At 59.5% G+C, this 24925-nt stretch overlaps 1 protein-coding gene across 1 annotated transcript; it reads right to left on the reverse strand.

Annotated features, from left to right (window-relative positions):
- Window positions 1–1918: 1918 nt before the first annotated feature.
- Window positions 1919–24925, reverse strand: NPDC1 (neural proliferation, differentiation and control 1). Its single transcript, XM_058038276.1, has 9 exons — window positions 24748–24925; window positions 11482–11625; window positions 6307–6414; window positions 6007–6180; window positions 5825–5891; window positions 4821–4905; window positions 4591–4670; window positions 4395–4491; window positions 1919–3452 (listed from the first exon to the last, which is right to left on the reverse strand). The coding sequence occupies exons 1-9, from the start codon at window positions 24839–24841 to the stop codon at window positions 3375–3377; spliced, it is 927 nt and encodes a 308-aa protein (XP_057894259.1). The 5' UTR covers window positions 24842–24925; the 3' UTR covers window positions 1919–3374.

Raw genomic sequence — 24925 nt, forward strand, 5'->3', positions numbered from 1 at the left:
GCCAACCTACTTTTCTCTCCATCCCCCCGGGAAGCCTCCCAGGCCCCCCTCCCCCTCATTCCCCCCCCAGCCCCCCGGCCCTCAAACGCATTCCTTGTCCTTTCTTATACAGACAGAGGGGAAGGGAGACGTTGACTTTGAACCGGCCCCTTTGTAGGCACGGGGGCCCATTGTGGCAGTGATGGTTTTAGCTGGGGGATGTGGAAGGAGTCAGTGGGGTTTCTCAGTGTGTGCCCCCCCATACATTTCAATGATTTTGGGTGATTTGGAGGGGGGGGCCGTGTGAAGTTATTGTGTAGAGTTTTCGAGCACCAGTGACCACATTTCTTCTGCCTGCTCCAGAGGAGATGGATAGATGCATCCTTCCATCAGCCCATATCTGGAACCTGCTAGTGTTCCAGGCTTAGCCTGTCTCTGTCTAAGGCAGCCGGGGATCAGTGGGATCCCGCTAAGAAAATGAGAGCAGAAAGAAATGCATCTGCTTTACTGGCTTTGCTGAGATGGCAGCAGGCTGGAGTGGGCTGAGATGTACATCTGCCCATCCTTCCTCTGCTGAGTGTGCTGGTGTGGCTCCAGCTGCTTGGGATTTTAAGGGAGTGGATGAGTATGTGTGATGTTTTATTCACGGTCAGACCACCCTTTTCTGTGGCAGGTGATGGCAGGGCCATTGGGAGGGTTGTGCTGGATACCCCGGAGTGCCCAGCGAAGGGGGGCTGCAGTCCTGCATGTGGGTCAGGGTCTTGTGGTGAGGGGGGGCCACTCCAGGACCATCCAAGGAGGGCTGGACAGGGGGTTCATCTCCAGAAACCCCATGCCTGGAGGAACACCGATCTGGTCCCTGTCAGCACAGCTTGCTGGGCTGCAGCTGGCCCAGGAGGACAGTATGGAGTCAGTGCTTCCAAACCTGGCCCTGGGGAAAATCACAGGGGGTGTTTTGGTCCAGTTCTGTCCCCTTATTATGAAGGCCCTGGGCTATAATGTGAGTGTTGCCCACACCATCACAGTGCCTGAACACACCAGTGAGTTCACCCTGTTGTGTTACAGCTGTGGGAAGTGAGGTGGGGGCTGAAGGCCTTGGGTGTCTGCATCAGGGGCCCTTGCTCCTGGACAAATGACTCTTCCATGCCTGGATGTGTGGTAGGGACAGGGATTCCCAGGGCACAAGGGCTCCTGTGGCCTCCATGCCTGGGGCAAGGGGGTCTTCCCAGCAGAACAGTCAAATTTTACTGTAAGCTAGAGCTTCCCAAAATGTCTGGATGTGCTCCAAGAGAGACAGCTGGGTTGTGGGAACAAAGGAAGGACAAATTTGGGGACCTCGGCAGAGAGGAGTGGGTTTTAGGCTGGGTTTTCCCAGGACTGAGCCCTGGGGGCATCTCGGGTTATTTGGGGTGTGCATTGCCCAGGGGTGCAGCTGGAGACTCCCAGGAGAGGAGCATCCTGGGTGGGTGCTTTGGCGGTGAGTCAGCACCCACCTCCGGCTGCTGAAACCTGGAGAGATGGTATCAGCTTGATGGGGGGCTGGCGTGATCAAAGGATCCGGGCTGCACACAATGCGGGGACTCGATAGCCCTTATCTGTCATCCCCGAGGTGCTAAGGGCCCCGGGGGCAAGGGGCGGAGGGGGCGGCTGGTGGGTGCTGCAGGGCTGGGTGCGGGGGCTCCCACCGACCTTTCCCTGCTGAAACCTGGCAAATACTGAGGGACAAGAAAATTATCCCCGGCTCTTTCTGTGCCTGGGGAAACCCTAGGGAAGGATTTGAACTCTACTCCAGCTGCAGAAGCAGAATGGCTGCTCACCGTTCCCTAGGGAAGGTTTGGGGACCACAGCATGCCCCCTTGTTGTCCCCTTGTCCCACCCCACTGTCGAGAGGAGCCCCCCAAGCCTCGGGCCCCACACCACACACTCGCATGGGTCTCAAACATGGTCGTTTAATAAAATCTCCTTTTAAAATAACTACAATTCATACAACAACAACGAGAGGTGTGGGAAGAGTGGCAGCAGCCCAGGGGAGGGGGAGCGCAGGACATGGGGACAGAATCTGTGCCGTGATGGCCTCTGTCAGCCACCCCGCCAGGGACAGGGACAGGGACAGTCCCCATGCCACCACCACGCACCAGCACATCTCTGCCACTGCTGCCTGCCCTGCCCATGCCTGCCTGAGTGTGCAATGGCTCCGGTGAGCATACATGGTGACCTGTGTCCGTGACAGTCCACAACAGGGCCTGGACATGAAGCCACGCCTGTGCAAAGTAACCCAGACCCTGTTCTGGGCCTTCCACTGGAGGGGTTCATGGCCTACGCACCCGGGAGGGTTGGAGGAGCAGCACTGGGCTCCAAGCAAGAACATGTTGGTGAGGCTGGATGTGGGCAACATAGGGGTGCAGGGAGTGCCTGGGGCCCAAGAGGTGCCTGGGATGGAGCAGTGGAGACTGTCACCTGCCACAGAGGGATGCTCAGAGAATGCAGTGTCAGGCTCCACAGGTATGCTGCCCGGGCATGGGCTCTGTGGGGTTTGACACAGCACAGCAAAGCCCCCATGCCTTGGCTAGTCCCCTCAAGCCACCCCAGCTCCCTCCAGTCCTATTCCTTTCTCCCCCACAGCCACATAAGCTTAAAAACAAAACCTTGAACACTTTTTCTGAGCTTTTACCCCGCTGAGGCCTGGGGTAAGAGAGAGCCCATCCTCTGCCCGCACAGACTGATGGCTCCCAGGCCACAGTGGCACTGGGACTGTCCTGAAGCCCAGCACTCTCACTGGGGTCAGAGCACAGGGCAGCATCTGAAGGAGCAGCCTGGGGACTGATGCCAGTGCCTGCTTGAGCTGCTCCTGCCGTTGGCTCCTGGAGCTCTATCCTGCTGCCAGGAGCTGCCCAGGCAGGGCCGGAGGAGAACGGGCACTGAAGCCCTCAGTGATGCCACCTGCTCCAGGAAAAGGCTCCATCCGTGGCAGAGGTGCTCTGGGCAGGCTGGCAGCCCTGATGCCAGGCATGAGCGTGCCCAGCCCTCCTGGCCCTCTTCTGCTTTCTGACCTTCTCTCTGGCTCCTTACCAGCTGCTATGCATCAGCCTGGCTTCAGCTAGGGCAGCAGCCCCCTCCTCAGAGCCAACTACAAAGGGACAGCGCCGCAGCCCCCCCTTCCCCCACCGTTTCTGTGCCAAAGCAGCCGCCCCCCTGCGCCCGTGAGAGCTGTGAGCAAACGGCAACGCAGGGACGCGATCACAGCAGCAAAGAGGACAAGGACGCTGGAAACGGGGGCGATCCCCCCGCCATAGCTGTTAGTGGGTGTTTATTGGGCAGGCGTCGAACAGTCTGGCAGCGTCCCTCGGCCCAGCTGCGGGCGCTCCCCGGCTCGGCCGGGCGCAGGACACGGGGCCTTACTGCTGCGGCTTGGGGCTGCAGGGCTGCAGGGACGAGTCGTCGAACAGCGGGTTTCTCACTTCCATTTCTCCGGTCTGCCGCGGCGGCGGGAGAGGGATGGCGGAAAGAAAAGGTGGGAGGTCAGAAAGCAGGTTGGGATTCAGCTGCCCCAGCCCAAGGGGTTTGGGTCTGATCCTCAGAGCGGCAGGGAGGAGGGGAAGGGGGCTGCCAAGTGCGCTGCAATGGATGACAAACACCAGGACTCCCGTCACCCTGGAAAGGTGCTGCCTTCCTGGCAGGAGGGAATGAGGTGGGGTCATGTGTGAAACCCAAGGTTTTGGGTGGGATGGGACCCCACAGTTAGGCTGGGGACCCCAGGACAGCAGTCCTAGCCCTGCTGGCAGGAACATTTCTTGATCCGACTGGGGACCCCGGGATGGGCTCCACAGCACGGCTGGCAGGAATTGGATGCCCTGTCCAGACTGCCTGCCTGCGATCAAGTGCCCTTTAATGGGCCTGTAAAGACCCACTGATGACCCTGGATCTGGGCCCTGATGGCCGCGCTCGGCAGCTATTACCATGTAAAAGGCTCCTCTTCGTGCCTTTGTGCTCTTTGTAGCCAGGGCTGTTATGCCCGTCCCCAGAGTCCCCTGCTCGCCAAGAACACCCTCTGGCTGTGAGGGGTCTCATGTCTGCTCCAGGCCTTGGGAGGGCACAAGGACGAGCCCCCCCAGCCCCGTGCCTAGGGTGACCATGCCCCTGTCGCCAGCGGGACCGTGGGTCAGGTGGGCCAAGGGCTGCTCCAGTCATCTGCTCCCAAGGAAATCCTTGTGCCAGGACATGCATTCCTGCCCACTGGAGAGCTTCAGTGGGAGCTGGCCAGGGACATGGGGGCAACAGAGGGGCAGAGGTTGGACCACTTATAAGTTTGATGAAGAACACGTGGAAAAGGCTCCTCACACTGAAGTGCACGTCCCAGGCACTTACTGGACACCCCCACAGGCACAGGGACCCCTGGCTCTCCTGCACCCACATACCGGAGCCAGCCCCGGGCATTCATACACGGTGAAGTCTCCATCCTCATTCTCCTCATCAGATGATGCTGAGTCCGGCAGCTTGGGCTCCTCTTTATGCCTGGGGAGAAGAAGATGTAGAGAGGAGGTGAAACCCAGTGGGACGACGAGGACCATCCCAGTTAATGGCAGACACGTTGTCTGCTACCAGGCTGCTTACTTCTCCAGGGAGAGCATCTGCTGCTTTTGGTGCTGGTAGTGGTACATTTGGGCACTCTGAGCCAGCGTCTTGTCCCCAGGCTGTGGAGAGAGCAGGAACAGCTGTGGAGACTGGGCTGTGGAGGGCCCCAGGCTGGCTGCTGGAGGGCCTCCACCGTGTGGGAATCCCTCCAGCAGAGCACTGAGTCCCGTGTGCCAAACACCTCACAGTGCGGGACACGGGCACCTTACCGAGATCTTGTCATAGGGCAGGGGGCTGGCTACTCGCTGGGCTGAGTAGTCTGCTTTCTGTGCCAGCCTGACCTCCTTCTGCAGCCTGCCAGGAAGGGGCATTGGAATCACAAAGCTTGGACAAGTTTTCTAAGATCAAGCCCAGCCCTTAACCCAGCGCTGCCGAAGCCCGCAACTAAACCACATCCCCAGGTGCCACACCCACATGTTTTTTGAACACTTTCAGGGATGGTGACTCCACCACCTCCCTGGGCAGCCCTTCCTAAAGCCTAATGCCCGACCACCCTTTACATGAATCTTCCCTAATATCCAACCTATATCTCCCCTGAGACAGCATGAGGCCATTTCCTCTCATCCTGTCCCTTGTTCCCTGGGAGCAGAGCTGACCCTCCCTTGGCTGCCCCCTCCTGTCAGGGAGCTGTTCAGAGCATGATTGTCCCCCTGAGCCTGCCTTTCTCCAGGCTGAGCCCTCCCAGCTCACTCAGCTGCTCCTCATAAGACTTGTGCTCCAGACCCTTCGCCAGCTCCATTCCCTTCTCTGGACATGTTCCTGCCCTGCAATGTCTTTCCTGCCATGAGGGGCCCAAAACTGAACCCAGGATTTGAAGTGCCTCACCAGTGCCCACTGTAGGCACAATGACTTCTCTAGTTCATCCTAGAGGATGTGGGGAGCCATAGGAGCAGACGACTCCACTGAGGAGCCAGTGACCCTTGGAGGGTCAGCCCTGTTCCCTGTGATGGCAGCTGTGACAGGCAGAACCACCTCCATCCCACGGGGCCTGGGCAGTGTCAGCACCCAGTGCCACAGCGATGCCCACACCAGGTGCCATCTGCTCCCAGGAGCCTGCATCTGGCACGGAGGTGTCTCCCTACTGTCCTCCTGCCCCAGCCAGCTGATGCCGTGCCTTGGCAGGACTCCTGCCCCTCTTCCAAGCCTGGGCAGCATGGGAATGCACTGCCCTGGGCACAGGGTCACTGAGGGAGTGGCCAGAGCCCCAGCTCACCTGTACCAGCAGATGGCTGCCACGATCAGCGCTGAGATCCCGGCCACCGTGCACACCACGATCAGCCCTGCCAGGCGGAGAGGACAGCAAGGGACAGCAGGTGAGCTGGCAGCATGGAGACACCAGCCCATGCTTCCCTGGTGAGGATGTGAAACCTCTTCCTCTGAGTGCCAGGGTCTCACCGAGCACCATGTTGTCATTTTCAGGGATGGGGGACGCCTCCACCGGGTACTTCTGGACGGTGGCAGTGGTGGGGAGGGTGGCGGCTGCCATGGCGCCGGTGGGATCCTGCTGCAGACGCCCTTCTCTCAGCCCACTGGCCACACGCTGCCGGCCACTGTTGGGCACCAGGGTGGCTGCAGGAGAAGACAGAGCAGTGGTGAGTGGTGCCCAGGCAGCACCAGAAGGCAAACCTGCCAGGGGTGCAGGGTCTGGCTGCCAGGGGGTCCCTGGCACCGCCAGGAACAGAGATGAGCACTTACTCCTGGGTCTGCCATCCTGTAGTGGGTGGTGGCGAGGAGCCTCCTGCCTGGCCAGCACATCCGCAAGAAAATCAATTTCTGCCTCCAAGCTGGGAACAGAGGTCCGTCCTAGGGGAGAACAGGTGTGAGATGGGCACTGTGGGGTGCAGGTGTGTGCCCACCCCCAGGGCGAGACCAGTACCCCCAAGAAGGGGCTCCTGTCCCAGCTCCAGCAAACACAGGAGTTCAGTCTGAGGCCCCTCAGATGCAGCTCTCTGAAAGCTGGGCCCCGGGACCCACACGTGTCCTTGCTGCGTTCACTGGGATTTTCACCCCACAAATGCTGGAGGATCAGGAGCAACAGCATCTGCCTTCATGCCAGAGGCAGCAGGTCCTGCAGGCTCTGTGAGAGAGGGCAGGGTGCCAGCACCTAATGTGCAGGACCTGCCCCTGGGGTTACATAGCAGCTCCGAGGAAGGAAGGATGGGAGCTGGACCAGGACAGATACTCCCCATCTGCCCTGCTGCCTCAGGGGTGAGGGGCAGCTTCAGCACAGTTACAGTCAGGGGACACCCCAAACACTGGTTTTCACCTCAAAAACAGACCAGGGTCCTTTATAGAGCAGAGTGGCTGGAGCCACTCCAGAGCAGAGCTCAGCTTGGTTGTTCAGCAGAGCATGGGAGCCCTTGCTCCAGCAGAGAGGTTGGCTCTTGCCCAGTGCCTGGTGGGATGCAGCTCCTCTGGGAGCCCCATGCAGCAAGGGATGTACCCCCAGGGGCTGGCCCCAGCAGCATCTCACAGGTGGCTGTCCAAGCCCACGTTCCAGCACAGTGCCCACCAGGGACATCTGCTCTTCAGGGGTCTCCTGCAGCATTAGGCACAGGCAGGATCCCACTCTGGCCTGAGGTGACAGCATTGCAGCAAGAGTGGAGTCGCTCTTCTCAGGCTCATCAAGCAGAGTCCAGCTCTGACACTCACCACTGCTTTTAACAGAATTAAAGTCAAACATCAAAGGCAGTAGACATCCCTGTCCCCATCTCAATCCTCATCCTACCCCTGCTTCCTTTGCCCGTATTCAGACTGTCCCCTTAGAGAAGCCCTGGGGCCTAAATCCAGACACACTAAGGCAAGGTGGTACTGGCACATAATTCAAGTTCATAAGAATTACATCTCTGGAATCTGTCCTCATATCCAGTGTTTGGAAATAAACCTTGATTCCCTCTGGAGCTGTGCACAACCGCCACCTTGCTGCCCCATGACTCAGAACCACATGAGCCAAAAAAACAATTTAAAAGGGGGACACTCTTGCTTTAAACAAAAGCACCAAGAGTCACTGTCCCTACATTCCTCCATGCCCTGCTGTCCCCAAACTGCCCCCAGCCTCCTACCCTTAGCTAGAGCCCTGGGTTTCCCTGGCTCTTTGCATCCCAGAGCAGTGCCATGGTCAAGTAGTGCCAGGTTGGGGCTGTGCCAGTGCTGTGCCCAATGGGTGAGTGCCATGGTGACAAGGTGCTAGCACAGGGCCTACGTCTCCCAACGGGCAAGGGAGTTGCATGGGACCCAGTGTGACAGCCCTGTGCCTGAGGGGGACACCCTGGTGCCCAGGATTGGGATAGCCCTGTGCCAGGGGACACCCTAATGCCTGCGAGGGGGACATTTGGCTCTAGCTCACCTCTGTACTCTGGGAAAAGTCTGTCTCCATAGGGGACAACCCTGTCCATCCCATGTGTGCCACCACCAGGCTGCGCTGGTGTTGGATGTGATGTGACTGGAAAAAGGAAAATAAAGTTGAAAAAACAGCCAGAGCAGCTGCCAGGTTCCTCAGTCTCCCACCCTGTGGGGGTGTGCCAAGTGGCACATTGGAAACTGAGGCAGTGGTTTGGGGTCCTGGCATTGCTGCAGGGCCTGGGTTGTGCTCCTTACCTGCACTAACCAGCTTTATCATCACATTCTCTTCAAGTGGCTAAAAGCTGCCTGCCTCCCATTCTGTGTGGCAGCTAAGCCTCCCCCAGTGATGCCACAATTTCCAGCAGGCCTTTGAGGGCACTGAGGGCTGGGTGCTGCCAGGCACTGTGGGTGTGTGAGACGCTGCCCTGAGCTGCTCCAGGGAACAGGGGGCCGAGGAGAGCCCCAGCTCCTGCCCCAGGAGCAGAGATGCAGGGGAGGAACAGCGTCCAGGGAGGGCACACAGGGTACAGACAGGACAGGGCACACAGGCCATGCTCAGGGGCACTCAGGGGAGCAGGCAGGGCCTGTGCAGGGTTTGGGTGCCCCCTCATGGCAGCTGCCACCAGTGCTGCGGCAGGATGTCATGGCCAGGCTGGCACACAGCCCCCCAGTCCCTCTGCTCTGCCCCTGGCGCTCCTCAGGGCTCAACCGTGGGACACACACCTACCCTGACAGTTTGGGGAAACAGGGACCAAGAAGAGACACATGAGGCTTCTGCCCTGGGCTGAGGAAACCTGTAACTGACAGTGTCCACACGAGGGCACAAAATTCTTATACATCCACTAACTGCTATAGTCCTGCCCAGGATGGCTGCTGTCCTCTTTGATGCTAGTGGCACAGTGAGCAGGGAAGGATGAACATCCATGTCTGTGAGCTGAGGCCCCTTTTCCCAAAGTGCTTCCTGCAGCCCAGTGGGGCTCCATGCTGGTCAAGCACAAGCAGGATAACACCAACTATCACACAGCCCATCGCTCCAACCCATCACAGCACAGACACATGCAGCACCATGGAGTGCATGGGATTTTGGGGAGCTCAGAGCCCTGTGCAAGACAGCAGCAGCCAGGTGCAGACAGCCAGCTGTGGGATGCAGTGTACCCAGATTCCATCCATCCCATCGCATCTCTGTGCCAGGTATGCCAAGAGCCCTACACATAATGGCAGGAACACTCACATGCCCTCCTGAGACCCCAAATGGTGCGTTTCACCTCAAGAAGCTGCTTTTGGGAGAGGATCCCTGGCTCCTGCCAGCAGCAGTGGGGATGGCACAGCAGCAGGATCCCAGGATTGGTGTCACCAGCAGTCACAAGTGGCTCAAGGATGTGTAACCCTTTAAAGTGTCTGCCTACATAGCAAAAGGGCTGCATGGGTATCCCCTTCAAAGGCTTAGGCATCCTTGGGCTACAGCGGCCCCCTGTTTGCCTTGCATCTCCCCCTAAATGCAGCTATCACAGCCCCTCTTCATCCTCACAGCCCTCTCCAGGGCTGCTACCAGGTAAAGGTACAGGCAGGATGAGAAAGAAAGCCCCCATAACAAAATAAATGGTGCCTCCCTGCCAAGAGGAGCTGGGCATCCTCAGAATGCTAAAACAAAGGATTTGGGAGGAGATCCCCTTTTTTTATTTAACACAGTTCCCACACTTTTGCTGCCACAAGCTAGCAGCATTGCTTGGGACAAGAGGATAGGACTGGGAGAGACTTTGGTATCACCATCCTGCCATGGTGGGTCCTTAGAGGATGGTACCATGGTCCTGCATCTCTCTGCATAAGGATGCAACTGTGGGCACATCCTTCAGAAAGGAGCTGGGTTGCTATGGAGATGCCAGCACATGTGCAGCCCTTGTGAGAGGGGAATTTGCTCTCAAGACTCCACATTAAAAAATGAACTATAAACAACTGCTAAAGCCATTCAGTGCCAGTGAATGAAGAACCTGTGGCAGGGGCACTGACTGCTGTTAAACACCAAGTCTAGACCCTATTCCTGTGCCAGCCCCTCTTATCCCCCCAGCCATCCCTCTCATTTCAGCCAAAGGGTCTTGCTTTGGGGGTCTCCCCTCTGATTTACAGGGTAATTCTCCTGCTAGGAGAAATGGCACTGAAGGCATGCTGGGTTCTGACATCGTCCGTGTGCCCACCTGGGCTGAGCCATAGGTGAAGGATATCTCCAACTGCCCCCCAGCAGGACCCTGAACATGCTCAACAACACAAAGCAATCCCCTAAAACTCAGAGGATCTCTCCATGTCTGCATGGAGTTCAGATGCAGGGGAACCTGCTTCCCTGGTTCAATGACCAGTGCTTGTCCATCCTGCATGCTTTTAGAAGCTCCCCAGGAGTTGGGAACCCCTTAGCAAGAGACTTTTGGGGGCAGCGAGAGTGAAGAGCAGGTGGAGAAGGGTGGGCTGGGGGAGATACCAATAGGTTCTGCACCAGGAGGTGACTCAGGTGCTCCAGAGTACCTTGCATCCAGGCAGTCCCCAGCAGAACCTGCCAGGAACAGCCTGAGGGTGTGGCCAGTCCTGGCCTCTTCCCCAGCCACAGAGGCCACTCCACTTTATAGCAATAAATAATTGTGTAGAGCCATAATTATGGTCTTAACTTACCTGTGAGGTGAGCTCATGATACGGGGGCACAGAAATAACTCTGCCACAGCTTTCCAAGCTGCATGAAGAGTTGACTGTCACACTGAAATATGCCTCTGCCTGGCCCCCAGCACTGTCCTTGCAGCTGGAGCAGGGGCACAGGTGCCACAGCCGCGCTGGGAGCACCCTTCAAGCACTGCAGTAGCAGTGGGATGGCTGACCACAGGCTGCTGCACCCAGGCTGCCACAGCCCCACAGATCCCTTGGGGACAGAGCCAGGAATGACACCCAGCACAGCCTCGGTGCCCTGGTGTGCAGCCAGGGACCGGTGCCCCCAGGCACAGCTGACTCCAGCCCTCCCAGCATGGATGCTGGGCATCACCCAAGGAGGAAACAGCAGTCCTGAACCACCGACCAATATCCCAAACCAAAGGGAATCAGGCACTGAAATCCCACTGGCACCCTGGGATGGGTGAGGCCACGGGCAGCACAAGTCACTGCTCTGTGTGCTGAAGACGGCTCCCCTGCTCCTGCAAAGCCTGAACCCTGGAAGAGCCAGGCAGACCGTGAATATCCTGGAGATCCCCAGAAGCTGCCTGTCCTACTCCTGTCCTTGGAGCTCCCCACAGCGCTGACAGGGCCAATCACCAGAGCAGGATGCACGTAGAGCAGCACGGGTTCGCCAGCCCAAAACCACCCCTCCCCAGCTGAGGTGAGTGGGATGAGAAGGAGAAGAGCAGCTGCCTCCACAGAGACACAGCTGCCATGGAAAGAAGGAAGAGCATGGGGTGCTGCTGGGCTGGGGGGCTGTCCTGGGGCACAGAACCTCCCAGAGCTGCAGAGGGGCAGGGCAGGTGTGCAGGCACAGGGGTGGAGGGTGGGTGCACCTACCACTGGGTGAGAGCTGCCTCTGGACACAGCGCCCGTGGTCGTCCTCCTGGAAGGGGGGCAGGCAGGGCCCACAGGCTCCTGAGCCTGGCGGGCAGAACTCCCGGCGCTGCAGGGCACAGTCCAGGCTCCGGGGACACGACGCTGCTGTGGGGACAGGACAAAACAGCTCAGGAGGGGGACAGGGGTCAAACACACCCCCAGGTCTGTTCACAGCTTTTTGAAGGGGCACCCAGCTGCCCCGGGCTGCCCTGCTGCAGCTCCCAGCTATCAGTGGGCTTCACCACAGCTGCCCCAAGACCCCAGCTTGCCTCCATAAGGCCATTACCACCTGGAATTAACCACGAGCTTAATTACCGAGGAGTTGGACTCGATGATCTTCATGGGTCCCTTCCAACTTGAGGTAGTTTGTGACTCCATGACATGCACAAGGCAGTTGCAGTGATGAGCATGCAACGCCCATACCCCCCAAGGGTCCCCAGCCCCAGGGTGCCACCATCCTGTGGGACACATGAGGGAGTGCTGCAGCACCAGGATCTCCTGCTGCTGCCTGCCCTGCATGGGGAGATGAAATCCAACCAGCACAGACTGATGCTGGTGTGGTGACTGTTGAATCAAAAGCCACAAACTCCCTCAAAGCCTCGGCAGGATGTGACAGTGCTGTGACTTAGGCTCCCATCCCTTCAGGATTCCCTGCAGGAAGCAGCGGGAGCCAGCCCTCCCTGGCACTGAACTGCACCCCAAACCTCTCTCACAGTTTCATGGGGCATCTCACGCCACTCCCAGGCATGAGTCCCCCAGGTCCAGCCTCACCAACCCATTGTGCCACGGCAGTGCCATCGTGGCTGGGTCTTCATCCCAGGAAGTGGACCTCTCTGGGCACAAGGTCCCCGTGTCCTACACAAAGCTGAGTCCTGGGCCAGGTGATGGTGGCAAACCAGGTGCAGAGCTGGAGACAGACAGGAACTGTGACACAAGGGGCCAGCACTCAGGTACCACCGGTGGCAGGGGGCTCTTTGGGGCGCAACCGGGTCCCAGCTTTGATGGTGACACTGCTGGTCCTGCTGCAGCTTGGAGTGTCTTTCCCTCAAAAGCGGTGGCGCTGTGGAATCAGGTGCCCTTCAGTCCACCCAGCACTCAGGCTGGGCACAACTGCGTGGGAGGAAGAGCTGGACAGGGCCACAGCTAGATGGGGTTGCACAGCTGGCTGAGGGTGTGGCACACAGCTGCCCTATCTGCCCCTCACCTTGTCCCTCACCAGCCGGAGCATTCCTGCAGGCAGCAGCAGGCAGGGAGCAGCACTGTGGGGCTGCACTGGGAGCAGGGCCAGGCTGGCAATGAATCACAGCAGGAACAGGCTCCCAGCACCTGCCCACGCACCCCGAGCAGTCCCTGGCAGCCCTCACTGCCCACACCGGCACCAGCAACTCACCGGCCACCTGCCTGTCCCTGTCCCCTGTCCCTGCCCCTGCCCCTGTCCCTGTCCCTGTCCCTGTCCCTGCCCCTGCCCCTGTCCCTGTCCCTGTCCCTGTCCCTGTCCCTGCCCCTGTCCCTGTCCCTGCCCCTGTCCCTGCCCCTGTCCCTGCCCCTGTCCCTGTCCCTGTCCCTGCCCCTGTCCCTACCCTGTCCCTGTCCCTGCCCCTGTCCCTGCCCCTGTCCCTGTCCCTGCCCCTGTCCCTGTCCCTACCCTGTCCCTGTCCCTACCCTGTCCCTGCCCCTGTCCCTGTCCCTACCCTGTCCCTGTCCCTGCCCCTGTCCCTGTCCCTGTCCCTGTCCCTGCCCCTGTCCCTGTCCCCTGTCCCTGTCCCTGCCCCTGCGCCTGTCCCTGTCCCTGCCCCTGTCCCTGTCCCCTGTCCCTGTCCCTGCCCCTGCCCCTGCCCCTGTCCCTGTCCCTGTCCCCTGTCCCTGTCCCTGCCCCTGCGCCTGTCCCTGCCCCTACCCTGTCCCTGCCCCTGTCCCTGTCCCTGTCCCTGCCCCTGTGCCCAGGGACGGCAACACCTGGCACAGCCCTGGCGCACTCCAGCACTGATGGGGCAGCACCAAGCACACGGCTTAGAGCCCTAAACAGGATAGAGACGGCAGAAGACGAATCATGAAAGCATAACAGTTCTGCTCCCCCAGCAAGGGTGCAGGAAAGATATCACCCCAGTGGGATATGCAACCCCTTGCTTTTTGCATGGCCGTATTTCACCATCAAACTGCTCCCTGGAGGCTGCAGCTGCTACTAAGAACCTCCAGCCTGTGCCCAGGCAACTCTCCACTCCACTCCATGAGGAAGTCATCACCTTCCCCACCTTGGCTGCCACTGGCAAGGGTGCACCAACTGCAATTTCAGCGCTGGCTGACCCCCACAGCAGGCACAGCTGCCTGGAGGGTGTGGACAGGGTGGGGGAAAGTGTCCACTGTGCCCATGGGAGCTGGGTTTTTTGCTGGACTCTTTGTTCCCTGGGGATAGTGTGGGGCTTGGCCATGTGGCTGGGGGGCAATTAGTGCTTAATGGGCAAATAATCAGATGTCTAAGCACAGAAATTGGACTTGGCTCCTGGCTTCACCTCCCCAGGGTTACTCTCAAGGCCACTCTGTTTAAAAAACAGGGCAGGAGGTGGTCGTGGCACTGTGCAGCCTTAGGCTGGGGACATGTCACAGCCCCGTGGGGCAGTGGGGAACACACCTGTAGGGGCCCCTGTCTGTGCCACAGGCTCATGGAAACACTTCCTCCCAAAGCAGGTGCTGCCAGAAGCTGATCACTGGCGGAGGAAGTGACCCCAGTGTGGGTCACCCCACAGAGCCAGACACCGACAAGAGCCTCAGAGCCACCTTGTGAGGAGTGGTGGGTGCAGAGCCCCGAGCCAGAGCCCAGCAACTGGGTACATAAAGCCCAGGCTGGATTCCAGTGAAGGCTGTTATCTCTGTTTGAGGAATGAGCTGTGCTTGCCCAGCTGTCACTGGCTGCAATTCAGAGCTCCCCATGTGTCACCAGCCAGTGACTGGTGAGCTGGCATTACTGCGTGGGCATCCTGTGGATTGAGGGGGCCCACAGGGGCTTTACTCCCTGAGCCCACCTCAAAGCCCAGCAGGGAGAATCCTTTGTTGGTGGGAGTGGGCACCTCAGTGCCATGCTAGGTGATGGGGACCGAGCGCTCTGTGTGCCACCACCCGGGTGCCACATGGGCACATCCAGCCCTGACCGCTGCCACCCTGTGGGGCTGTCAAACTACACTGCCCCAATGCTGCCCCACCCTTGCACACTCACGCATTCCTGTGGCTGGTGCCACCTGTCCAGTGCTTGAGCAGGCACACGTTGGGTTCCCCAAGACTTTGGCCATGGGTCCCCCCCTCCTGAACACTCACCTTGAGGCAGAGTACTTGGGCTGGCACAGTATGTGGGTCCCAACTCCACCCAGCTGTGGCCATGTCACCACCATGCCACCCACCTGGTAACAGTGCCAGGGTGCCTGCTGCAGCTCCCAGTCTTGCCTCTGCAGCTGCAGGGCTGCTGCTGAATCTGGGGAGTTTGGGATCCCCCCACCCCAACCACAGTCCCTGCTTAGCACCAGTGCAGCCCAGCATGGCCTGGCCACAAGTGGGATGGGCAGAGGGACCCAAGCTGGGGTGCAGCTGTGTCCTGTGAGGACCCTAGCCCGGAATGGTCCTGCCAGCAGGACAGTACAGACCAGAGGAGCAAGCAATGAATGATATGGAATGTGCAGCCAGCACCAGACACAGCCCAGCCAGGATGCTGCTGTCCAGATGTGCCAGGGGTGTTCAGAGGAGGGGGATGCTCCAATTGCTGATATTGCCCTGCCATGGTGCTCAACTCCTGTGCAGGTGGGCAGGGAGCCCAGAACAGCACAACTGGGGTAACCCCTTAAACCAAGCTCAAGCCTGGGCTGAGCTGCTGGTGCTGGAGGAGCTGAGTGACTCCCTGCAGGCAGGACCCCAGCCCAAGGCCAGCGGGACACAGCAGCTGGCACAGACACGGCAGGTGGGCATCAGCTGGGGACACGTGTAAGCAGGAACAGACCTGTGCCCAGGAGGAAACACGGTCAGGTGAGCAGCAAGGCCTCTGGATGTGTTATCCATGGGGGAAAGCTGAGCACAAAGCTCCATCCCCAAGGACTCACCCTGGGGAGAGCTGTGCCAGGCATCCAGGGTGGCACTCAGCAGAGTGCTTGTGACAGGGGGTGCCCAGGCAGGGCATAGAGCCACCGGCAGTCTCAGACTGGGTGGAGCAGCTCTTCCATACTCATGCCAAAACATACAGGTGAAAAAGAAACAAAAATAAACCCAAGGAGGACATTTGTGTGGCCAGGGAGGCAGGGACTGCCCCCGCTGCGTCACTGCTGCAGATAGAGAGATAAAAGTGAACGTAAGAGGATAATTAATTAGCACCGAGCACTGCTGTGAATGTTTAAGGTCCTGGCAACGCCAACACCCAGCCTCCCTCTCAGCTGCCAGCCCCGGTGCCAACAGTGGGAGCTGGCAGAGCCCACTGGGCCTGGGCTGAGCCCACAGGGCTCTGGCTGCACAGCCACGTGGGCACAGAGCAGCCTGCCCAGGACCACTGGGTCTGGCCCCTCTGTGGCAGCAGGACAGGGCCCCTGGTGGGACATGGGCAACTGAGGGGGGATATTGGGGTGTCTGGGGAACGGGGTGCCAGTCTCACTCCCACGCTGGGCCCCTGCATGCCGGCTGAGGCTGAGGCAAGACCACGGCAAGGCCATGAGAGAAGCCCAGCAGCGGCAGCAGCCCCCGCAGGGCCTGCAGTGGTGTGGGCTCTGCCAGCTCCACTCCAAGGTCATTCCTTCTCCTCTTCTTCCTCATCCTCCTCCAGCCAGATAATGTGGGAGCTGCTGAGGGCCCTGCCTGCAGCCTGCCCTCCCAGTACTTCCACTGCCAGCTGGCACTGGCCGTGGCTCCCTCCCAGCTCTGCAAAGTGCTCCTGGCTCTGAAGGAGGACTCTGGAGCAGGCCCAGGGCAGGCTGGCAGGCAGGCACCAGGCAGGCAGGCTGGCATGATGCCCCCATCAGACCTCAGCCCCCGAGGTCTCACTTCCCCCTGTCCAGAGCCTCCCTGGGCAGGGGCAGTGCTGCTGTTCAGCAGCAGGCAGGAGCAGGGCTTGCTGAGGTATCCCAGCACCTCACCTGCCCTGCCCCACGCCCAGGGATGTGGCTCCTGAAGTGAGTCAGCGGCAGGGACTGCCAGCAGCTGCAGTGCACACCAGCCACGGGTGACACACCAAGCAGAGGTGACACACACCAGTCACAAGTGACACACAGAGCGACTGCAGGATGGACACTCCGCTGGTGGCCGCAGCTTGGTGGGCTTCCTGACCCAGCTGCATCCACCTGCCCTGCTGTCTCTTGCACTAGGAAGCAGGTGGATGGGGACTGGGCTGAACCCCGGGAGCAATGCCCACTCCTGGGCACAGCTGGCATCACTGCCGGGGCAGTCCCTGTGCCACTGCCAGCAGCTGCTCACGTCACTGCCGTGCTCCTGCCCTGGAAAATGCAGCAGCCAAGCCCCCTCTCCCCCAGAGACAGCGGAGCAGCGCTGACCCCGCAAAGCAGGGCTGGGGGGATGCCGGTCACATCACGTCACCGCTGGGGACAGAGCATGTGGCACCAGTGTGACCCCGTATCCTGCAGCAGCACCGCTGTGTGCTGCTCCACCAGGAAGGGAGCAGCTGGAAATGCTTCTTTGTGCTTCAGCAGATTTAGTCAGGCAGATGCAACACGTCACCAGCTCCCATCCCTGAAGCCACCAGGGCTTGTGTCCTGACTCCCAGCTTTGGCTGGTGGTGCTGAGGTCTGGCCCAGCTGGCAGAGATGATCTCCAGCACAGTTTCTGGCATGGCCAAGGAACAGTGCCAGCAGCCTTGTGCCACAAACTGGGGACAGGGAACACCTGTAGGGAACCCCTGGGAGCATTCCCCATGCCTGCACAGCGAACACCTCTACTGCACCCTGCTCCCACCAAGGGGACAGTCCCACTGATGGGACAGTGCCACCAGACACAGCCCCACCCAGGAACAATGGAAAAAGGCCTCATCCTCACCACTCTCCCCCTCCCACCCCCATCCTCACCCAGCTGCTGCTGCTTTGGGGCCACCAACCCAGAGCCCTGGGCTGGGCAGCACAGGCAGTGTGGTGGGCACCCATGCTGCAGCCCTGAGTCCATCAGGGTGGGCTTGCAGAGCCTTTCCTGCTTCACGCTCAATGCCAAGGGGGAAAGGGAGGGCCAGGAGGAGCTGAGCCAGGTTCCTGCAGAGGTGGGGAGATGCCAAGCCCTCGGCATCTCCAAACACATTGCCTCCCAAACATCAGTGTTCCCCCAGAGTCTGTCCCTGCTCTAGAGGAGACCCCATCTACAAGCACCCCAAAATCCCAAGTTGCTCCTGTGATTCCAGGCTGGGGCAGAACCAGGCAATCTCCAGCAGGCTGAGGGAATGGAAATTTGTGCCATCACTACTCAAAGCACTTAACTAGGCCAGAAACATCCCTGTTCCCTGCCCTGGCAGCCTGCTGGATTGGTAGGGCCGTGGGAACAGGAGATAGCACCAGGATGGTTGGAAACTGCTCCAGCAAACCACACATCCAGACCCCAGCAGAGACTGGGCAGAGCCAGGAAGTAGCAGAGAACATTGCTCTCCCTGCCTGTGGCTGGTGTGGAAGGCATCAAGCCAGTGAGGGGCATCCCAGCCTCAAGAACCCCGAATGCTGACAGCCCCAAGTGCAGCCCTGCAGAGCTGCCACAGCCAGGATGTGCACCACTGCGTCCCACCTGTGTCCCTGCTGTGCCAGGGCGTCTCCAGCCACAAGTGGCTTCAGACACTCAGGAAGAGAAGAAATAATAAAAAAATCCAAAGGCAAACCAGGTGCCATACGCCCTTTCCCCAGGCCTACCCACCCCAACCTGCTGCTGGCTTTGCTCCACTCCATGCACACCCACACCCACCTGTGCTGGGGACCCCGGCTGCCACCAATGTGCCACCTCATCCCCGTGCGTCTGGCTGCTCTTTGCAGCCTGAACCACCCACTTTGAGACTTGTTTATCAGGTTTTTCTCAAGTAAATACCAATGAACTTTGCACATGCACTGAGCCTGCTGGGGCTGGGGTTGGGTTCTTTAATTCCCTTCTTATTGGGCAAGTTTTGCACCACATCACAAGTGAAGCAGGTGGTGGCCAGGCTGTGGTGCACAGCAAGCACCACCTGAAGCACTGAGCAGTCTGGAAGGAAGGGAGTGGGGTCCAGCTCCCTCCTAAGGGCATTCCTGGGCACCGACCCAGCAGCAGGAGAGCACCCCACGGGTACACACTTGCCCATTGAGCCACAGCAGAGCCACAGTCCTGGGTTAACTCTCTCTGTGTGATGGCAGGGAGGTGGGAGAGGGCAGTCCACCCCACAGCTCGGCACCCAAGGAGCTGCCAGGCCAGGGCCACCACAGCTCAGCCATGTGAAAGCAGACACAGGCTCCCATGCACTCTCACTACTCGGCTGGAAATATCCATCCAGAGCAGCAGCACCACTGCACCTGCCAGGGCCAAGATGCTCTTTGGCAAAGCCAAAGCATTCCACACCACCACCAGAGACATCTTGTAGCCCTTGGGAAAGAGGCACGAGCAAAATTTTGCTGATGCCTCCAGCGGCTCAGAGGTGGCATTGTTCAAGGTGGGGATTCTGTCTGTCTGTCCAGCTCCCTTTGTCTAGTCATTGCCTGGCACCAGCCCTGGTACTCCCACCAGCCCATGAGCCTGAAACAGATGCCTGGGGACATAGCTCCTCACCCATGAGTGCTGGAGCAGTAGGGGTCAACCTCTACAGCTGTTGGAATAGTCTTTAAAGAAGCGTCTTTGGAACAACAGTCTTTGGAACAAGGGCTATCAAGGGGACTCCAGGTGGGCACCCTCCACGTTGGTGGGCATGCAAGAGGCAGGCAGAAATGCTGCAGCACCCACCCTGCTGTGGCTGCACCCACAGCTATGCCTGCACTGATTCAGCCACCACCAGTGATAAAGACCTGCAGTGATAAAGGGCCATTGTGCCCCATGGAGCAGAACCCAGAAACTGAGAGGCCCCATCAACACAGAAACTGGGTGTCCATGGGATGCACAGCTGCATCCTAGGGGTGCTGGTGCATGCAGCATCCGAGGGCTCTCGATAAAGGGCTGCAGATGGTGCCAAAAGAGCTGGACCTAGAGATTCTGGGGTATATGCTGCATAGGAAGAGTCAGCTCAGGGAAACCCTCTCCTTCCTAGCCAGGAATGATTGCTGCAGGATGGGTCACATTACAGCAGCTCACCAGGTTGCCCTCTCTTCTGATTTAGGGCCCTCTCACTCCCTCTGACAGGTGCAAGATGATGAAGTCCCCAAGGCAGAGCAGCTCCTTGCCCACAAGAGCAGCCATGGGTGCTATGGGTGCACTGGAGACCTGCACCTTCCACACCTCCTGTCTCCACCCCCACCACAGTCTCCTTTCTGTGGGAAGGGAACAGAGGCCAGGAGCCCAGGGAACCCCTGTATCCTGATGAGTCAGAGACAGCACTCTACTGACATATCACCCACCTAGTGCCATGAGTTCCCACCCAAACAGGGAATACCTCTCAAAAGCTTTGCCATCCTCTATCTGTGCAGGAAGCAGCCCAGCGTGTGCCACAGTGTGCGTGGGTTAACAGGGGCAGCTGCAGCCCACGGTGCTCCGGGGCTCGATAAGGCAGGACCAGGACCTGCTCTGGCTGCGTTTCCTTCCACCAATTCAAATCTCACTCCAGGCACTTAACGGACAGTTTCTTCCTGTTGCAATTCTCGTTAGCTCACAAAGTGGCTAATTACAGGCCTGCAGCTGCCATTTGGAGCAGCAGCAGTGCTGGGTTATGCCGAGGCACAGGAGGGGGATACCTCAGTGCTGGCAGTGGCATTGGGGCCAGCCCCAAGGGTTTAGGGATCAGCCGGCCCAGGGGAGCCACTACTCCCTTCGAGGACCAGACCCAGAGCTCTTGGTGGGGCCCCAGCACCAGGGCACAGTGTTTATGGATTTAATGCACGGGTGGAACTGATGGCAGCTTCTGCACCCTGTGCCAGGGACCCAGCACCTTGCACATGGGGAGAGGCCATCCCATCAGCCCTCTTGTCCCTGGGCACCAAACCACCCATCCTGTTCACAACACGCCCATCGCTCTTGTGTGCAGCAGCCCCCATTAACTCTCTCCTTCCAGAGTCCCCACTGTGCTGTCACTCCTGCTGTCTCCAGCATTGCCACACCTCTCCTGTCCTCAGCACACTGTGCATCCCGTGACCCCTTCCGTTCCCCCTGCCACACTGTCACCCCTGATAGCCCCCACCACTCCTCTAGTCTCCAGCATCTACCACCAAGCTCGGTGTCCCCAGTGCCCTGCCCAGGCTGGCACCCCTGATGCTGTGCCCCCCCGGCAGCAGCCGGCAGGGCTAAGCTGATTTCCTCCCTTAATACCCCCATGGCCCAGAAGAGACAGTTCAGGCAAACATCGATGCACCTTCCCCGAGCTGCGGGGACACTCAGGCTCTCTGGGAACTGAGGGATCCCTGGGGTGGGGGAACAGTCTCCAGAGCTGCCAGGAAACTGCAGATCCAAAGGACGGGACCCCGCACAGTGCAAGCAGGCCCCTGGCTCCAGAATCCCAGCCTCCCCACCCTGAGCTCCAGCTCTCCACGCATCGGCATCCCCAGGGTATTGCTGGGGTGCACATGGATTTGTGAGTCCCCACAAAGCTACAGCAAAAGGGATGAGGGATTTTCACCCTATCTCTTCCATAAACTCTTCCTTGATGCTGATTCTGTAATTGGAATTATCAGACATCTTTCCACCCATTTCCCCCCTCAGGCCTGCAGACGGAGCCCTGCTCATGTCCCTGGCATGGGTACCAGCTCCTTGGAGCCCTGTGGGATGCCTGTGGTGCACATCCCAGCTCCTCCACACCTCATGCCCACAAGGGCTCCTTTCCCACAGGAAGAACCAGCTGAGCACAAGTAACCCCAGATAACAAGGTGGAGACGTTATTTCCAAGAATAAAACCACATGGGCAGCACCCTAGCTGCTGCCTGGAGAAACACCTGGTCTGCACCAGTGTGGCAGAGGACCCCCCACCACGGGAGGCTTGAAGGGATGTGGTGACTGGATGGGATCACTGCCCACCACCACTCCCAAGGGGGACCCAGACAACCTTTCCTGTGCCTCAAGAAAAAACTGGGGCTGCTACCTGCAGACCAACCCAGAGAATGCTGCAGGGCTGAGATCACTCCCTTCATCTGGCAAGGCAGCCAGGCCCCTGCAAGCACCACAGGTGCAGTACCAGTCCCAATGTCTTGCTCCCAAGAGTGGCTTGGAGCTGCAGCAGCTTCAGGGGTCAGCATGGGGGTCCCTGGGGCTACTGCACCCACTGAGTCCCAACCCTGCTCCCAGTGCAGCGATGGACGAGCAGGCAAGGAGGAAAAGCTAAGAGATGGACAGTCCCACCACAGGCTCAGCCTGGGAACTTCCTAGGGGATGGCTCCTGCCTAGCCATGCCCAGCTGGGAATTTTGAGCAGTACCTGCACCACTGCAGAGCAGGGGCAGCCAGTATCAACAGCAGCATCTGTGCTCCCACCCACGTCCCTGCAGAGCAGCATGAGGAGGAGCAGCAGTGCAGAGCCAGCAGGTCAAACATGGCCAAATGGGTCACTTGGACTGGAAACAAAACTCAGATTTTGCTGAGCATCTTCTCCAGATGTCTGGGATGTGAACTGATGGCTGCGGCAACGGGGTTCAGGATTATTAAAAAAATGGGGTTCTAGCCTGTCATCCCCTTTGGAAAACTGGGGTCTTTTTGTTTACAATAATAACAATGATAATAATAGATGAAATTTGGCAACCTAGTTACTCAAGAGGCGGGGAGAAATATGGCTGTCACTCATGTTCCAGGAAATGAAGCCAGAAAACGAAGCAAGGCAGGCCCTCTGCCCAAAGCCTGGTGTGATGCATAGAGACATGTGGGAGAAAAAAGCCCAGCTGAGGAGTAGCAAGCAAACCTAAACCACCTGCAGCACCTCCAAAGCACTGCTGCCCTTTCTCCAGCTTGGATCAGGCTCACAGCAAGATGAGGATGTTACTGAGCCACGTGCAGCTGCATCCCGGGAGATGGCATCTGCTGCAGGGGCTCTGGGTCGCAGCGCCAGCCAAGGAAAGTGAGGAGGAGGAGGAGATGCCAACCTCCTGAAGCTTTCTGAAGAAGCTTTGATGGAGCTGCAGAGGCAGGAGGACATGAGTATGGTGGTGCAGGACTTCTCCCTGGATCCCTCCTTGCCAGGAGCCAGTTTCACCAGCATACCACAGAAGCTGCTCCTGGGCTTGCCACCTCCACTCGCAGCCACCCCCAGAGAAAGCCAATCTTGGCCCCATCTGCTCAGAAAGGCAATTATAAAGTGAGAAGAAACAGCCAATGCTTCCTGTGCCCCACTGCACTCACAGAAAGGTGGTGGGGCTGGGACAGACTCCTTTGCCTGCCCAGCACCCTAGGGACATTTTCTTCCGCCATCCCCGGGAGAAACCTATCTGGAGCTCCCCACTGCCACCTGCCATACAACCTCAAACTCCTGGCAATGGGATGCTGCTGTCGGGAACAGTGCAAAGACACCATCCCCAGCTTCTCTCAGGGGAAAGAGGTTGAGCTGAAAATCCAATCCCACATCTGCCAAGAGCATGCAATATCCCAGCACTGGAACAGGCTGCTGATGTGGCGCCAGGCCCCTCATGCTCACCTCGTCTCCAGCATCCTCCTAGTGCTGGGAAGGGAGGGGAAGGGAAGAGGAAATTGTCATCACTCCCTGACAGCACCTGGGCACAGCCACCCCAGCAGCCCCTCAAGTGACCCAGCCCAACCAGCACTGCCAGGCCAGATGATCCCACACTAACCCCTAAATTCAGGAGGAGCAGAGATTATGCTGGATCACTGGTGGCTCATCTGAGCCCGGATCTCCTTCCTCTCATCTCAGCCTGTGTTAGCAACACCTCTGGCTGTGCCCCCCCAGCCTTGGCTCGTGGGAAGAGGGGGAGCGCAGGAGCATCCCCACCTCTGCCTCCAGCCCTCCGACGTGGAAACACACAGACGCTTTGATATTGCAGCTTCCCGCCGCCCCTCAGAAGCACGGAGAGGCCACCCGGCCCGGTGACAGCAGGCTGCCCGCCCGGCGTCCGCCGGCCCGGCGTCCGCGCTGCCGGGAGCCCGACGAGGGAAACAATATCGGATTCGCAAACAATGCTGGGAGCCAGGAGGCCCTTGCCGGCTCCTGCGCCAGCCAGGCGGAAAGCACCTGCCCGAGACAGGCCGTACCCAGGCAGGAACACGGCCCCTCCCGGGGCGGGCAGCCACAGCCTTCCCCGCAGGCAGCAGCGGGGCCTGGGGCTGCCCGGGGCTGTGGGGCCGCTGTTGGTGCCCAGCACAGCTCTGCGCACCCCAGCAGCGGGCACGGCGCAAGGGGACACGGAGCACGTCCGCTGCCACACGCCCCAGGAGGGGAAATGTCCTAACCCAGACCCCGAACCTCAAGCAAATTAAACCTGAACGCCCCGAAACAACCCTTCGGCAGACAGCAGGGCGGTGCTGCACGGGAAGGCGCGAAGGCCACCCATTCCTTCTGCCACGGCGGAGAGCAGAAATGTCACCGTCACCGGTGTAACGGGGCGGTGCTGGGGCCGCTCCCGGGGCAATGAGGCAGCTGGGCAAACAGGGCTCCCTCCAGCGCAGCCCCGGAGGCTCCCCGGGTCACTGCAGCGCCCTTATTTTTTTCTTTGTGGTTTTTGATGTTGTTTTAATTTTTTCCTCCCAATAAAGGTGCTTCATGAAGGCCGCTCCCATGACTACGTGCTCCTTCCCCACTCCAGGATCCACATCTTTGGGTCCCTCCAGCCCCCTCAAACAGCCGCTGGGGACCAGCCCCGCGGCGCTGCCACCCGCTGCCAGGCCCCTGCCGGCAGCAGCGGGCAGGAGAGTGACGGGGAGGCGCTGCCCGTCCCCGGGGAGCGCTGCGGGGTGGGAGAAACCCCCGTGGAGCTTTGTGACGGGGGCATCTCCTGTCTTGCTCCACCCAAGAACACTCACACTCACGGATGCTGATCTCTGGTGGGGATGGGGATAATGAGGGAGAAGAGGGGGAGCAACCGCACCAGGGTTCGTCGTAGGAGAGGACACGAGCATCTGCGGGGGAAGGGAGAGGAGACGGAGACGGGAGTGGGGGGGACGAGGAGGTACTCACCGGCACGGGCGAGGCGCAGACGGAAGGATCCGAGGGCGGTGAGCAGCAGCAGCAGGGCTCCGCGGCGGGCGGCAGCGCCCCGGGCCGCCACCATCGTCCACGTCCACGGACACGGACACGGACACGGGCACGGGCACGGACACGGGCGGGCGCGGGGCCGCGGCGGCTGCGGGCGGCG

Source organism: Melospiza georgiana, chromosome 20 (genome assembly GCF_028018845.1).
Source record: "Melospiza georgiana isolate bMelGeo1 chromosome 20, bMelGeo1.pri, whole genome shotgun sequence".
NCBI lineage: Eukaryota > Metazoa > Chordata > Aves > Passeriformes > Passerellidae > Melospiza > Melospiza georgiana.

Excerpts from the sequence above, each read along its gene's own strand:
- NPDC1 (XM_058038276.1), bottom strand. The coding sequence starts at position 24,841 with ATGGTGGCGGCCCGGGGCGCTGCCGCCCGCCGCGGAGCCCTGCTGCTG. Across the intron at positions 6,415-11,481 it reads GAGGCAGCTCTCACCCAGTG|GACGGACCTCTGTTCCCAGC; the intron begins GTAGGTGCACCC and ends GTTCTCCCCTAG. Across the intron at positions 5,892-6,006 it reads AAATGACAACATGGTGCTCG|GGCTGATCGTGGTGTGCACG; the intron begins GTGAGACCCTGG and ends TCCGCCTGGCAG.